Below are 17,810 nucleotides of genomic sequence, written 5' to 3' on the forward strand. Positions count from 1 at the left end.
ATTAGGCTTATCACTTTGATTAGGCATATCTCTCACGCATTGGAATACTGAACCAGTCAATCCAACTTCTTTTGTCTGCAATCTGGTGATCCTGGAATGTACCTAGTGGTAATGATGAAAGACCAAACTTTCTGCCTCTCTTACCCAGAATATTCATTGTTTAAAAAAAGAAAAAATGTGCTTTCCAAAGGGCTCTTGTTACTATTTACACATTGTATATATGTTGGTACCTGTGGGAACATGCTAAGCCTTTCACCACTGCTGTTGTAACTATTATGGCATCAGCACCAGTATGTAAACAAACTCACAGCCACTATAGCAGCCTGGCGTTTGTTTACCATTTTGCTTCTGGCTGCCTGCTGTCCAATGGAAGTGATTTGGGCATCTGATCACTTCTACATCTAAGATATAGTACTGCCTCTGCCTTCCAACCCCTTCCCCTGTCATGTGTGCTGGGATTACACGTCTCTCATGGGTGCTCAGGAAATCCATGGCAGATGTCAGGATGGAGAGTAGTGGGAGACCAGCAAACATCCATTCACTGACCTCACCTGTAAAGTATGAACATAGAATTGCTCAGCTCTGAGTAACAAATATTGGTTAATTCTGTGCACACTGGAGTGAGAGCAATAGTTCTAGGGCTATCATTTATGGTAGCTCTAGCATGATGACTTGTAAAGGCTTTTAAAGTGTCGTACCACAGTTTTTTGCTGGTTTACAGACGCACACATTTGTGCAGCTTGACATATATGATATCTATTTACTAAACAAATCCTCATCCTTTCTCTTTGACAAAAAATGGGGATTATACTATATTGTTTTTGTCTATACTAAATTAATTGGGGTGTATTTTTCCTGAAAATTTTAATTTGATAAACAGTAATGCACATATTGGGGTTGATTTACTAACCTTATAAACACGCCACAAACAAGTATACACCTGTAGTGTGTTCCCTCCCAGCATGATCTATTGGTGGAATCTAGACACCTTTGTAGTGTGTACACACCCAGCAGGTGTGTTGTGCAAAGCCCTGCATTAATTGCAAGGTGATGTTGTGTAAACAGCAAGGGGAATTTGTGACTGAAATGCTGCATTTTTTATCTGGGTGAGGGTGTGCAGTGTTTTGGGTGCACTGTGTTTTGTTTTTGTTTTGGAGTGTGGTTTCAAAGGATGCAGTGAGGTGCTCGGACAATAAAAGCCACCCTTGAGCAGCAACTGCATGATACAGTTTAATTAATTCAATGTTTCAAATAAAACTATCAATTAGGGATGCTCCGATACCAATTTTGTAGCAAGTATATATATATATATATATATTTCGGTACTCACCGATACCATGTACCGATACTGGTACTTCTGGTAGCATGGAGTCAGCTTCCCGGGCATACAGGAAGCAGGGCAACTATAACAGCTTCAACTCTTCTGGGAAGGCTGTCCACAAGGTTTAGGAGTGTGTCTATGGGAACATTTGACCATTCTTCCAGAAGTGCATTTGTGAGGTCAGGAAATGGTGTTGGACGAGAAGGCCTGGCTCGCAGTCAGCAGTCTAATTCATCCCAAAAGTGTTCTATCGGGTTGAGGTCAAGACTCTGTGCAGGCCATTCAAGTTCCTCCACCCCAAACTCGCTCATCCATATCTTTATGGGCCTTACTTTGTGCACTGGTGTGCAGAATGTTGGAACAGGAAGGAGCCATCCCCAAACTGTTCCCAAAAAGTTGGGAGAATGAAATTGTCCAAAATGACTTGGTATGCTGATGCCTTAAGAGTTCCCTTCACTGGAACTAAGGGACCATGCCCAACCGCTGAAAAACAACCCTACACCATAATCCCCGCTCCACCAAACTTTACACTTGGCAAAATGCAGTCAGGCAAGTACCGTTCTCCTGAAAACCACCAAACCCAGACACGTCCATCGCATTGCCAGACAGAAGCGTGATTCGTCACTCCAGAGAAATCGTCTCCACTTCTCTAGAGTCCAGTGGCGGCGTGCTTTACACCACTGCATCCGACACTTTGCATTGCACCTGGTGATGTAAGGTTTGGATGCAGCTGCTGGGCCATGGAAAGCCATTCCATAAAGCTCTCTATGCACTGTTGTTAAGGCAATCTGAAGGCCACACAAAGTTTGGAGGTCTGTCGCTATTGACTCTGCAGACAGCTGTCGACTTCTGAGCACTGTGCCCTTCAGCATGTGCTGACCCCGCTCTGTCGTTTTACGTGGCCTGCCACTTTGTGGGTGAGTTTCTGTTGTTCGTGGAATATTCAGTGGAGGGGAAATGTCACAGATGGACTTATTGCACAGGTGGCAACCTATTACGTTACCACCCTTGAATTCACTAAGCTCCTGAGAGCGACCCATTCTTTCACAAATGTTTGTAGAAGCAGTCTGCAAGCCTAGGTGCTTGATTTTATACACCTGTGGTCATGGAGGTGATTGGAACACCTGAACCCAATGATTTGGAGGGTTGTCCCAATACTTTTGGCAATGTAGTGTATTTCCATATGTGAAAAATAGAAAAACATTCATTACTGTGTTTTGGTTTGGAGGAAAATATCATCATTCATGTTCCTTTTTTCTCTCTTTTTACAACTTCATAGAGAGAGCCAAGTTCCTTTTAAAAACATTCTGGGAGAGCTTGTCCTGCCTCTCAAAGAACCAGTAAATTCTTAAATCGACTTGTGGTAACACCAAACACAATGGCAAATGTTTATAATAGGAAGTGGAGGCTTTTGTTTTACACTGTTTATTCAATAGCATATTGCTGCTACAGGATGTAGGGAAACTGATTCCTGGGTCAAAGGGTCACCAATGCCACAGCAAATGCACACGTGGCACAAAATTACTTGAATAGCAGCACTGCATGCTTATTATGCATGAGTATCCATTTCTAATAAAATGGCTAGCTTTTCCACCAACTCTGAAGAACCGAGGTTGCCTGGATATTTCCTGAAGATCCTATTTTCACAACGCACATAAATATATATATATATATATATATGTATATATATATATATACTGTATATTTACTGTATATTTACTTTTTATGCACTCCCCATTTATCACTACAAGTGTAAAAAAAAATATTTATATATTGTTTATTTTTTTGTCAGTATTTTGATAGTTCTAGACAGGTAATGGTGTGTTACTTACTTCTCCATCAGAATGTAAAGCAAATTAAAGTTGCTTTTACAAGTTAGCTAATAGGATACTGAAGTGTCTTTAGTATATTACTGAAAGCATAAGTGCCACCTTGTGGCTCGTGTCTACAACTGATGTAATAAATGTGAACTGTACAGTATTTCAGTTTCAATGTGTTTTGCAGTAGCATATTAGTTCATTAGAATTTGATGTTTGGTATGTGAGACTGTTAATAATGTCAGTTTGTCCTGGAAACCTCTTGTCACTGTGTCAGAAAGTGAAGCCTAGAAATCCAAAATGTTACAGTTATCATTAAAACAGGTATATAGAGGCAATCTTTCACTAATGGTGCCTGCTCTGGTGAAACTGTCTAAGGCCTGGTTCACACTGATCGTTTTGTAGCGCTTTTTGTGCACTAAAAATCTACTCACAAAACGCGCATAATAACGTGAATAAAGTGTGCAAAAACGCGTGCAAAAAATGAGCCTAGAAATGCGCAAAAACGCTGTCTCCTATGTATGAATCCAGTCTTAGAGAGGATTAAACCTTATTTTCTGTTGTATCTTGCAACAGAAAGTGAAGGGCAATTTCTGCATTAGGACAGAGACAGCAAAAAAAGGAAATAAAAAGCTGGCAGAGGTTTTAACCCATCTACAGTGGATACAACAGGCCTCTTCCAGTGGACACAACAGGAAGTGGGAGGAAATCTCACCAAAGTAAGGCAAATACATTCTTACACAATTGTCATTGAATTGAGGTGTCCCCAATGGATGAATTTCCATCTATTTTTGTTCTGGTGACAATTTTGGATTTTTCCATTAATAATGGTTATAGATGAAGTCTGATTAACTGGGGGTGATTTACTAACCTAAACACACACACGCACCAGGTGTGTGTGATTTTCACACAGCAAAACGTATTTATCAACCAAAAAGTCTCTAAAAGCATTTTTCCACTAATGCCATATATGGAAAAATCATGCACATGATGCATATATAATGCTGCTTCACAGTTTAGACAAAAATGGTTAGCTCATGCATTTACATTCCTGCATTCATCAACGCAAGCAACACAACATAGAGCTAATTTACACAACATCACCTTGCAATTCATGCACAACACACCTGCTGGGTGTGTACACACTACAAAGGTGTTTAGATTCCACCCATAGATCATGCTGGGAGGGAACACACTACAGAGGTGTATACATGTTCGTGGTGTGTTTATAAGGTTAGTAAATCAACCCCACTGAATCAATCACTAGCTTCATAGATCAGTTCAGGTCTAGAACAGTGGGATGTCTCTGTCATATGTCCTTCCTTTGGTTTTGCTAACTGTTAACCTTTACATCTCCTTGATACAAAATGGTGCTACTTCCCTTGTTTCATTTTCTACAGTATACAATAACTAATTATTTTACTGGGTATAGTTTGACCCCTTGTAATTTCTTCAGCAGATGTAAAATCTAGAAACTCAAAGCCACCGATATCATGCTGCCACAATGTTTTTGAAGGGCAACACCTAGTACAAATATCAAGGCATACCTGCTCAAAGTGGACCCTTCAGCTACATGCTACCCAACAGGTGGTGGTAGGTATACGCAAGAAGTCTATTCTGAGACACTCAGTAGAATAGACAGGACCTGGAAGCTGGAACAATGGTACATGACCCTTGTTTTATCAAGGGTGCATGAAGAAGCCCCCTGAGGGGGAGAGAAAGGACTGGAAGGACCTGGGAGCTGGAATGGAGGAACATAGCACTAGCTGAATTTGCCAGGAACAAGCCAAAGGTCAGTATACAGGAATCAGAGGGATCAACATGCAGACTCAGCAAAGGCTCAGCAGCTAGTTTTTGGAAGTGCTGCTTAGGCAGCAAGCTGACAACTAAAGCAAGTTTAAATAATCTGGGCAAGAGGAGGAAGCCACTCTGAATGTCTGCAAGCTGACAGGAGAAGGGCACCACCCTAATTGGCTGTAACCTGTCAGGAGGAGGGTGCATTTCTGATTGGACACTGCTGTGATACTCCAGGTAAATGTGCTATAGAAGTAGAGGTAGTGTTGGACTGTGGCAGGTAAGTGGCAGAGACAACAACAAAGTATTCAATGTAGAAAGAACATGAGAAGTGTTCCTTTATCCACCCATAAGTGAAGAAAAACGTCCGTAGTGTTTAAACCAATCAGTGATCCCGTGAGTGAATCCAATATTCCTCTAGTAACACAGATGTAGGCCCCTTCAGGGTATGCACTCACCGAATTCCAATGGCTGAAATGGCTGACGACCTGTCTTCCCTTGAAGACGTCTTGATGACGAAACGTGTCGGGGCGGGTCTATCTAACGCTATGCCCTGAAGTTATCTGTTTGCCAGCCGGCTGCTGTTTACTGAAATGTGAGTTTTTACTATTTGTAATAAAGAGTTTTTATGGCATACTTCACTATGTGGAATCTTTTTTGATCTTATTTATGCATAACAACGTTACTGGGCATGTGAACTTATGGGGATCCAGTTTGAAGATCGATCCTCAAAAAAGTTCATTTGGCTGTTTGATTTCAGCCATTGGAATTCGGTGACTGCATACCCTGAAGGGGCCCACGTCTGTGTTACTAAAGGAATATTGGATTCACTCACGGGATTACTGATTGGTTTAAACACTACGGACAGTTTTCTTCACTTATGGGTGGATTTCAAGTGGATGAACTTTATAATTAAATTCACTAGCACAATATAAACATATTTATTTTATTGGGTATTTTGAGACCCATCTGATTCACTGTGGATGATTTATTTATTTGTATATGTAGGATTATTTATTTAATTATTTATTTTACATAAGGATCCAAGAATGAAATAGTGGCAATTTTTTTACCATGAGTTAGGAAAAGCACTCTCTCTCCTTTTTGATTTAAGGTTACCCTATTCCAGTGAATTTACCTAGTGAAGTTGTCATATCTTTGATACCTGGAAGAATTTTGGAGTTTTTAACACTGACCCTTGCTATTTCTGTTAGTAACCACAGTTGGTTATTTTCACAATATTTTAAACTATATATAATTGCCACAGACAGATACTTACACAACTTTATGTACTGTGTTGGTTGTTTTTGGTTATGACAGATGGACAAATGCACAATTTTTGGTGGTCAATACTGGTTATCACAGAAGGATATTTGCAGCATGTTGTGAATTGTACTAAATGCTTGATTTTGCATGTTGATAAATGTTATATTAAGATTGCATACAGTAGCACTTATGTACAATTGCATACTGCTATTTTTGTTTGTTTATATATTTTTATTGGTATACCTCCAGTAGGATTTTTTTATTTTATTCATTTAGATCAGGGGTCCCTAAATGGTGGACTGCGCTTCGGACATGGACTGAGTGGCGTTACAGTCCAGACAGCGATCCCCGTCCTGCACTGGGTTATGGCTGGCTAACAGTGGATACATCAGCTTCCAAGGTCAGTGCATCCACTGCCAGCCATAACCCACCACATGCTCGCCCTCTTCTTCAGTCATTGGTCAGACTGCTGGCATTCTAGCAATTAATGATGTCTGACAATGCCAGTTTGTTAGCTACAAGTAATCTGAGAGGCTGTACAGCCACCTAGATCACTATTACTAGCCTGTGATCATAAAACCCCCACCATGGTTTTCGGGGTCCCCCACTCCTTGGGGGGGGGGGGGCTCAGAGCCATGGCAGAGGGTGTCAGGATGGAGAACGGGAGTAGAATAAGGAATGTCCATTGCCCGATCTGCTCTGTACTAAATGAAGCAGGGAACACTATTCTTTCAGCGCTTCCTACTTGAGAGCAGTCACAAGCCTGGCTGATATGTCGGGTAAAAAGACAATTAAGCACAATTCTCTAATAGACCCCTGATGTCTCCATAAAGAGGACCTATCACTTCCAAATGCTGTCACATAGGGGATTGTCATCCCCTGTGTGATAGCAAAAGTTAAATGAAAAAAATAAATAAAAAAGGTGATAAAAAAGAAACAAAATAATAAAATAAACAAAAATAAAAATCAGCACTGGGCCTGGGAACACAAGCCACCAGCTGTGTGTTGTAGGGCAGCTGCTGGTGTACAGTAAATGCAGCCTAAATGGCAGACCATGGAATGGTTACAGACTGAGTGACCGTTCTGTCTGGACCACAATGTGGACCTCTGCTCAATGAAAATGTTACGCACTGGTCCGCCGTGAATTTTAATTCACTAACCCCCTACCCTAGATTTTATGTAGACATCATTCGAATAGTGCGTTTAAGCAATTAAATATATCCATATCATACACCTTTTTTTTATTAGGATCTCACTGTTTATCCAAAACATTTGAAGTGTGCCACACTCCCAAAAGATATGCTTGAAGGTTTAGGTCTATTAGCTATTTAAGAAAAAGATACCATCCTGTTTGCCCTTCAGCATCAAGAGGTGAACCCCAAAAAAGTCTGCCATACACTTTTAATGCATCTTCCTGGTTCTCCACTTTTTTCTCCACTATTCTCAGTTCACAAGGGGAAGATTGCAATTTGCCTTCCGTGTTTCTCAACTAGCCACTAAACGGGACAGATGAGTTGCATTTGGGTACAGAGTGTTCAGTTCTTGCTAGCATCTGTACTTCATTTGTTATGGAACAGCATGCTGTACTACTGTATCTCAGCTATATAAAACATATTTTATTAATCCAACCATCCAACCATGGAGATACCAGCCTGTACACCTGTTGTCCTGGTTGCCAGGTCATAAAATATCTGCCAATCAGCCCAATGTTGGCCAAAGCTTGAGCTGTCTGGATTGATTCAGTCATCCCTAGTAATAGTTTATTTACATTTGTTTATAATCTTAGTTTATGCTAACAAAAATAGTGCATATCATCAAATTGTCCAAAGCATTTAAACAGCACTTCTTTATCATTTTTAGCTTCATGAAGGTTTGCATAATCTAATACACTGCAGTGAATCTTTCCTTTTGGGGGTTAATTATAAATATTGCATTTCTAATCACAGTAACTATGGAATTGCTTCAGTATAATTTAATATTTGAATGCTCAATCTCTTTCTTATGCCCAACCTTTCCCTAAGCAGACAGCAGGCTCATATGAATATTACAATTCTTTGAGACATCTGTCAGTCAGGATGACATGCAGCCTCATCATTATACCAAAGAAGCTCCATAAATATAAAGTCTAAAGTTTGAATAGTAAAAAGTCTTAAAAGAACAAAGGTTTATTTTACTGCCTTTAAAGCTATATTCCAAGCAAATGTAATAAAGTGAGCCAATGCGGATATAAAATTAAGTAATTAAATTTAAAAAAATACAAAGAAAGCGAAATTAAATAAAAACTACCCTGAAAGCGCAAAAAAAAAACATGCCATCTAAATAACGAATACAACTGTAGATATTGTTTTAAGCATAGCAGCCTAATGAGCAACTTTAGTTCAGTTTTGCCGATGTCACTCTCTTTGCTGCACTATCTGGAAAAGATGTATGACACACAAAAGTGGCTGGACAGAATTACAAATCAGTTGGTACAAAGGACAGTTCACATATGTGTATATCAACAGTATATATAGCTGCCTGCTGGGAGTTCAGCTTTAGAGTGTAGTTTGGCTGTGTAGAGGTGCATCATTTCCTGTGATCCAAAGGAATTTCTTAACAGATTAAAAATTATCTTTGTGACTGTTAGCCAAATGTTGCCTTTTCTATTGGAAAAAAGACAAAACTTTTGTTGATTATCATATTCCTCCTCTATTGAATCAAGCACACTAATAGTAAGAGGATTGGCAGACTCACTTTGCTTCCCAGAAATATATCTGCCTGCCTGTTGTACCTTAAGGGGTCTATTCACCAAGCTGCTGTAGGCAGCCAAGTGACTAACCGAGCAGGGAAAGGTTTACTCTGCTCGATAGAGCAGAGTGAACCTTTCTGGGAGAAAGTGTTTCTCTCCCGGGCGGCCGGGAGCCTATTAGACTCCCAGAGCGTCCGGGGGAGGAATGACAGATGGCGTTCCTGATTACTTGTTAACCAGGAACGCCATCTGTCATTTCACACTGAGAACACGGAGAGGCCGCTGTGATTTCATAGTGGCCCAGCCGGGTTCTCAGTGTGTAATGACAGCCTCCCTGGTTACCTCCCAACCAGGGACGCTGATCTCTCTGCAAGTGGCCGGAGCCAGCCGTAAAATGATGGCTGGCTCCGCCCAGCTGTCAGAAGCAGGCTGTCGGCCAGCCAATGGCCGGCCGCTTGGCCAGCTTCGGCTTTCACCTCGGCTCAGTCGCTTGGCCGACTTCGGGAGCTATACGGGCTATAGTGAATAGCCTGTACAGCAGCCCTTCGGTTCTACTGAACCGAAGGGGTGCTGGGGCCGAAGCTAGTCGAAGGATCAGCCGAAGCTATGGCTAGATCCTTCGGCAGCTTAGTGAATAGACCCCTAAGATTACCATTTTATGGCAAGCAATTAGGATTCATCTTTCCTTCTGTAACCTGCAGTGGGATGGTAAAATAAGATGTGCGGTAGGGTGTTTTGGTTTTCCTCACTTATGCTCATTGAATCTATTAAAATAAACCTTTCAACATTTTTTAAAGCCCTATTCAGCATTAAAAAAAATGTACACTTGCAATGCACTGCCCCACTGCAAGGGTATTTAAAAGAAAAACTATAGTTCAGTTTTAAGCATTATTTGTATAGACAGCAAAACAAATTTATTTAGTTATAAATGTTTATTGGCATGTAAACTTAGTTTGTAGCAAAATGCAAAATGTTAATTAACATTGAATAGATGTTACTAGTAAATATTTTTTTCCTAAAGTACTAATTAAACATTGCGTTGTTTAAAAACCCCTTCACACTATCCCAAGCACGAAATACAGCTATATGTAATCTTACTTTAGTCTGTACTTGTTGAAAGATTTTAAAGATAGAAATCTTAAGTTATAAAAACAAACATTTTGCGTATAGTTTAAGAAAAAAATGTTAAGTACAAAAAGGACATGTTTCACACATTTATCTTACAAACACGTTAACTAATTAGCTTACATATAGATATAACACTACAGGAATTTACAGACATTTTGCAGATATGAAACAATATTAACAGAAAGATAATGTATTTGCAGTGTTTTAAAGTATACATATCTTAAAAGTTCATGAAATATGTTAACTGCAGAAGCTGCTGCTTTGATATGTCATGGTGACTGGTCATGTCACCAGATGCCTAGGCATTTGTTCGCATGAGCTCTGCTAAAGGATAGGATAAGAGTGCAGATTGACTGGACTTCACCTGTAGCTGGAGCTCACATGACCAAATGCCTTCTCCTGCTTGATTATCTTTAAAAAAAACATACATGAGAAAACTAATAGGGAAATAGACTCTCTCTCAATGACCATGACAAATGGCAGACTTGGCAAAAAAAAAAAGATACCCATCTGCAGCTACTAAAAGCTGAAATGTCACTTTTAGTTACACTGACATTTTATCTACTTCTTTCATTTTCATGTGCTTATGATTCCTCTTGTAACATTGTTATATATTCAGCCTATGGCCCACTTTTCTAAAAATGTGCTGCCAATAACTTATAAGAAATATTATAGATAATATTTTAGCACAATCATCACTGTAATGAAGATTGTGCTAAAATAGTTTGTTTAAACAAAAAATCTTGTATCCCATATTTTAATAAATAACAAAATAAAAAGTTATACTATGTAGTTTTAAAGAGTCAGCTCACCCAAAATGTACAATATTAGCTTCAGGTAGACCAGATGGACTTTTGATATTTCTGTTGTCTGGCAGGGGGACAATCTGACTTAACATGTTTGTTTAAAAAAAAATCTTGTATCCCATATTTTAATAAATAACAAAAGAAAAAGTTATACTATGTAGTTTTAAAGTTTTTTTTTCAACTAAACTTACAAAACTATGGGAGAAAAATTAAAAAAATACTCCCTTTACACCTCGACTTCCAGCAGCCCCTTGTAAACAAAAGTGATGTCACCGGTGCGGTAGGTCACTGGTTCTCATTATGGGTTCCTGGTAAAACTATTAGGGGTCTATTCACTAAAGGGTGAAGAGTTTGGAGAAGGCAGGATAAGTGAACAATCTAGGCCAAAAAAGCTGATTTGGAGAAATTCTCCAATTCAGCTCACTTTTCAGTTCAGCTATTTTGTCCTAGATTGTTCACTTCTCCTGTCTTCTCCAAACTCTTCACCCTTTAGTGAATAGACCCCTAAGTCTCCTGAAGATGCTCCAGCATTGTGCACTGATTGAGCAGTGACACTGTCGCCTAGCAGATTTTGTGCCGAAAGCTAGGGTGAAAGGTATATTTATTATCTACCTATTATATTTTTCTTCCAATGTTTTATTTTTTATTGATTTTACTTTTTTTATGTGGGGAGCTACAAGATAAGCAGACCTTGCATTTAAAGTCTAATTTTATGTAGCTTTTATGTTATTTATTTGTGTTATTTATTGGCTAAACAACAACTGCTGTATTCAGATATGTGTGTGTGTGTGTGTGTGTTAATGTGTGTGTGCTCACATGTGTGTATAATATGTGTGTGTGTGCGTGTGTGTGTAAGTATATCACATCCCCAAAAACAGGCCCAGTCATTTTATATTAAAAATAATGACTGCTGACATACTTAAAACCCTTTAAAAAATAAAATATATAAAAATATGTACATAATGCCAACACAGTAAAGGTTTTGTTGATATTTTACAACACGTTCAGTTCAGAAATTTGTATTTGGAACTGTTCAGTAATAGGGTAAAGTTTTGCCTTCACAGTCATAAAAAAAAAGGAAATGCAAAGGTTATGGTCCCAATATGCTCCGTGGCATGCGATGATTATCTGCTTTTCCACGTGATCGCCGTTCTTGTTGCTGGACATATTTCCATTTGTTTGAAGGAGTTTTTAGCTTTTTTCTTCTTTTATCAGTACACCATACTTTTTCACAATATTCCTCAACTTTGTGAAAATTGCTGTATCCAATGAGCTGCAAGAACTCTTTGTACCATGGTTTAGAGGGTTGAGGAATGCTGGACTGCACAGGACAAGGCATTTTTTGGATTACTGGATCTTCATCTTCCTCTTTGTTAAACATTTCTTCCACACGTTCTTCCTCCACAACTTCGAGACTCATTTTTCGGATTACATGAACAAAACTATGCTCAATAGTTTGGCAAAAATACACACCGGCATCTGTTCTATGGAGCTTTAGAAACAGAAGCCCATAATCTGTTAATATTACCCGTTCACCTGTTTTCACCTATGAAAGTAGAAATAAATATTAGTATTCTTGTATACTGTGCATTTCTGGTATGTATCCATGCACATAAAATGGCAAGTTTAAATTATAAATGGAAGATCATGCGGTTTTTATTGGTGTTTTCATTTTCCTTTATTTAAAGGCACATTAGAGAATCCTTCGAGTAGAAATAATAAAGGGGGACCAATCTGAAAGCAAAAGAAAATTCTCACTGGATACGTTATGCAAGCCCCTTGATTTAAAGCTCACACTCTTGAAGTTATGAATAGAGTCAGGGTGCTTGATTTACTAAAATCAAATAGGCTATTCGGTTTGCAAGGGAAATTTAATTTTGAAAGGGAATTCAGCTTACTGAATGCGGTGAAAATTCACTTTGCATAGAATACCAAATCATGTGCAAGGAAAATAAAATAAAACAATATGATTGGATGATGAAAGCCAGCAGAGCTTGTCCACATTCAGTAAGCTAAGGGAAAATTCCCTTAAAAATTGAACAGACTATTTGGCTTTAGTACATCAATCTCATTTATGTCCAGGTGTCCATTGTTTTCAGTACAGAAAATGAGGGGGATTCAAATTTCAAGAGTTTTCAAAGGAACTTTCAATGTATACATCAGTTCCAGTGACAACTGTAGAAGTGTAGATTTTCCTCTTGCTTTGGAGAGATTTACTCTTACTTGCTGTTGTGTCTCTGAGACAGGAAGTGAAATTAAATCTCACAGACAGAAAAAACTTTAACCTTTCCAGCCTACATCAAAAACTAATAAATTCAACGTTTTTTGGAAACCACTCTGATCAACTGCAGGAATGAGAAGATATACCCTGAGGTTACTAGGCTAGGAGTAGTTATTTACTGGTACAATGCAGCTCCCATTTGGAAAGCCAATTAATAGATAAGGAGTATTGGAAATATGTTAAATGGTCATCATGTACAGTGGATAAATCTTTAAGATTAGATAAAAAATAAATGTTAAGTGTGTTTTTCACTATAAATGTAGAATGAAAGGATTGGAAAGTGAGTGGGAGTTTAAAGAGAATGTATAGGGGTGGTGTATATTTTTTTGGGATTGGTTTGATGAAAATAATCTTAAACAGTGGACCAAACTTAAGCTGGCCATACACTGTTCTATTTTTTTCATTCAACCCATGGGCTGAACGAAAAAATTAGAACAGATTCTTTCATCAGCGCTTAAGAGCTCTTTGCCCTGCTGCTGGTAGAGTACAGAAATAGAGCTGGCAGCACATTGACTGCTGGCTCTATTCATTAGAAGATTTTCAGAATGGCTTCTTCGATCACCTGATCAGGATGCCGACCAAAAGGGTGCCAACAGCTGGAACCACTGTGCAAATTTCCTGAAGAACCGTCCGAAATTGGCAGAATGTATGGCCAGCTTTACTCCCTGCATACACAGGTCCTGCTTCCTGTTTTGTAGTGTTTTCAGTGGTTCTTTACTGTTTCTTCTCACAGTGCAAGTCTATGATTTACCATAGATATTCACCAAAGGAAATATTTTCTCTCAACTTTGGTAAAGTAAAGGCACAAACACTTTAGTGGCTTATCAAAAAAAATATTGAAGAGAAAGCATATTCCAATGTTGAAGTCACAAAAAAAGTAAACTCAAATTATGTCCTTGCTGATAATGCACTATACTTTTACTTTAGGAAACATTACCCTTTGTGTTTCCAGTGCCCTGATCAGTCTCTTAAAACTCCAGAAACAATCCACTTTCATATCTTTCATATTGCTACCTAGCCTTCTATCTAGGACCATCATATAGCATACAAAGGATGCCGTAACTGCTCACAGGTCCAAGAAATGAAACTTGCAACAGGTTACGTAGCAGGAAAAATTGAGGTGAGTGGAATTTACACATTTCATTCATAGTTCTACAAATGAGCTTGTCTTACAAGACAGCAGAAGTAAAGTGAGAAAAACACTGGTTTATCAAATCATTAAACGTGAACTGACACATTTAATTTTCGTTAATATTAAGTCAGACTATAAAACAAAACTTTTGTTTGAGATGCACTTTATACATATAAAAATTGTATTACCTCCTCTTTCTTTGTCTCATGTGCTTTCTGTACAAACCAGATGACTTTAGACTGCAATGAACGTGGCATGCATTCTAATAAGGTAGTGTTATGCTCGACACCGTATACTGTGTACTCCTCAGTCTTTGTCAAAGATTCTCCTATAAGAATGATAGGAAGAGATGGTCCTCCAAATTACTAAAGTCAATATACTTTCCTGTTTTCATGTATGTAGTTAAACAATATGAATGATAACATTCTGAGTATACAACCATTACAATCTTTGCTGTGTACAATTCCTTACAGTACAATGATTGGCAATTCTTTTTCATGGCAACATATATATATAAGTGTACAGGTTGTCAGCGAGTGAAGTCCTTCTAGGACAATGTGCTGTCAAGTACAGAAGCCTTATAGGTGCTGGAAAATGGAGTGTGCCTATGTTCTTTGCTTTGTTTCATCATAAAAGGTGGGAATGAGCCCCTCCGTAGCCTTCAATAGCACCTGACAGCCAAAGGCAAGCACAGGCTCAGTCTTGGGTCATATTTACAAGAGGGCTTTGCAGATGAAATGTTCCTTTAAAAGAGACCTTCCGCACAGGATGCAGTCTTCTCTAAAATTGCCAATGAATGATTTGGAGCCTATAGATGAGACTGCTGTCTGCCCTATGCACAAGTCTGCATGTTAAAAGGACATTGTCAGCATTGAATATATGAGCTGCAACTGCTTACTTGTTATTGTAGATACAAGCTCCAGTGCTGTAGTAATTATGCTTGCTTTACTACTTACTGACCTGGAACAAGCATGCACATTTTTAGATGTCCCAAACAGACTAAACAAGTGATAAGGTAAGGATAAGTACTCCACCTTTAAAAGAAAGGTGACTGGTTATTTTAAATTAACATGCATCCTTTATGGGCCTACCATTTACAATCATCCCTATTGGCTTATTCTCCAACAATGTGTCCTGCAAAACATCCTGAACTTTGTTTTTCGCTTTGCTCCCTTTCTGGGCTGTCAGCCTATGGTGTCTCACAAGGCTGCAGCCAATCTGCTCTCCTTCTCCCCTATTTAGGACTTCCTCACTTGTTGCTCTTGGTGCGAGCAACAAGTCTTATGCCTTGTTCCGTACCCCTTGTGTCTCTGACTACCCCTGGGATCCTATTCCCTGCGCTTGCTATTGGATCCCTGTGCCTTTTGGCTTCCCTCTACCAGCTGGTATCCCTGTTTGGCGTTATCCCCTGCTTTGCTCTCTGCACCCCTACTATAGTATTTCAGTGGTTCCTTCAGTATATTGTTGCAGGCCTTAATTGCCTTCACCTGTGCGCCTCTCCAAACTGCCTTCATTGCCTTACTTCTACTGTGTTTTCCCTCTCCAGTCTTTGTCTGTTTGCTTCCTCCTATTTACTGCTTGTTGTACTTCTACTCCGTCACTTACCTTCCAGTGTATCTTCCTTTGCTTTGCTGTCACCCCTTTATTTCTGTGCTCCTCTCTTACCTGGTGGCTGTGTTGGATTCATCCTTGTCTGCACACCCCCTGTGTGCATACATCCCTTTTGTGCTTCTTTGTGTACTTTTCTCTCTGTTATCCTGCTTCTTTGTATGCATGTGCCACGCACATCTCGTTTACTTTTGTACGTTGCACCTTCCTGCTCCTAGGTGTGCCTCTAAGCTGCTTACCCTTCCCTGGTGTCCTTGCTTATCTATTCTCTTCAGTATACTCTGCTGTTCTGCTGTGCGGTTGCACTTTTGCTTGAGACTTTCTCTCTCTCTCTCTCCCTCTTCCTGTCTTCCTCCTCCTTGGTTACAAGTTTCTTCCCTACCTGTTTGTATCCAGTTCCCCGCTGCTTCAACTAGTCCCTTGCGTCTGTGTGGGTGCGCTAGAGGGCCGCAACCTGGAAGGTGTCCAGCAGCCAATCATCCTAGAGGCTCTGTCAAATACCTGGCCCTTCTTAGATTCTGCGCCTCTAGTGCGTCCTCAGAATGCACAGACCATTCGTTCCTCTCTCCCTGTGACCTACATCCCCGATATCCCGCCTCTTTGTGACTCCTACCAACTCCGCAAACACAGGAGCTCACGTACCCTAGTGCCCTGGTCCCTAGACCGTGACAATATAGATGTTTCTGAATATCTAGATAAGAGTGAACTGCTAGGCAGTGTATACGATTATTGCCACCTTACTTGGAAATCTGCTGTATCTGCTTATAACCATTTACAGTTAAACTGCCATCATCATCAGGCATACATTTTAAACTTTATGTACATATATACAGTTATAACTTCGTATTTAAAATTGTAAGCCATACAATTTTCCTCTTTGTGTTTCTTAGGGTAGATCTGATTTTTGTAAATTATAAATACTTCCCCACTCTGTATAAAAAAAATAGGACCTTCTAATATCTGATTGGGCTTAAAAGGGAACTGCAGTAAAAAAAAACAATTTCCTCTTTGGTCCCCCCTCCTTAGCATGTACATGTCCAGTGGTAACTTTAGGAAACTCTGAGCTCATGGTTCCATAGATCTGTAAATTGCCAATTTGCTTTTGGATTTCTTATTTTATTTTTTAGTTGCACAATTTATAGAGGGCAAGGAAGACCTGTACAGGAAAAATATGATTTCACTTTCATTAGGGCAAAAAGCAACATCACATAGGGGTCTATTCACGAAGCAGCCGTAGGATCTAGCCGTAGCTTTGGCCGATCCTTGGACTAGCTTCGGCCCCAGGACCCCTTCGGTTTAGTAGAACCGAAGGGCTGATAGAATAGAAAAAAAACATTTTTGGCCGTAGAGGGCGGATACAATGCTAGTCTGCTATTGACTATTTCAAATTGAAATAGCCAATAGGAATCTAGCAATGCATATGGCCAAAAAAAATGGCCAAAAATGTGTCTTTTTCTATTCTGACACGGCTCCGTGTCAGAATAAGAAAAAAAAAGAAAAAGCAGTGTTTCTCTCCTTGGAGGCCGGGAGCGGGAGACTCCCGGAGCGCCCAGTAGAGTTAGGCTTTCTTTTTTTTTTGACAGCAGCAGAACTGCCGGCCAATAGAAAACTGTTGGGTGGAACTAGCTGTCATTGCTAGCTTCGCACAATCGTTTTCTATTTCACTCACTGCTATTCGGCATCTATGAGAATAGACCGAACAGCAGTGAGAAGCCTGTCGGAGTTTCAGCTCAGCCGATCCAGATGTTGATGAAAAAACTCCTTCTGCACTTCGGGTTGGCCGAACATGCTGAGTATGTTCGGCCGACCCGAAGCCACGCGAAGCCAACCGATGTACGACTGATTTCAGACGATATACGGCTAAAATAAGCCGTACCAGCCTGAAGTGAATAGCTGAACAGCGTTCGGCTCACTTCGCTTTAGGTCGGT

General features: G+C 39.7%; 1 protein-coding gene across 1 annotated transcript in view; it reads right to left on the bottom strand.

Annotated features, from left to right (window-relative positions):
• Positions 1–11,941: 11,941 nt before the first annotated feature.
• The window catches only part of SEMA3E (semaphorin 3E), a 129,358-nt gene continuing 123,489 nt past the window's right edge, over positions 11,942–17,810 (bottom strand). The window contains exons 16-17 of the mRNA XM_018562369.1: positions 14,462–14,601; positions 11,942–12,406 (exon numbers count right to left, since the gene is read on the bottom strand). Coding sequence (XP_018417871.1) covers positions 11,951–12,406; positions 14,462–14,601 — 596 coding nt within the window. The 3' untranslated portion in view covers positions 11,942–11,950. The remainder of the gene's footprint in view (positions 12,407–14,461; positions 14,602–17,810) is intronic.

This window comes from Nanorana parkeri, unplaced genomic scaffold, assembly GCF_000935625.1.
Source record: "Nanorana parkeri isolate BGI_ZX_2015 unplaced genomic scaffold, ASM93562v1 scaffold574, whole genome shotgun sequence".
Lineage (NCBI taxonomy): Eukaryota > Metazoa > Chordata > Amphibia > Anura > Dicroglossidae > Nanorana > Nanorana parkeri.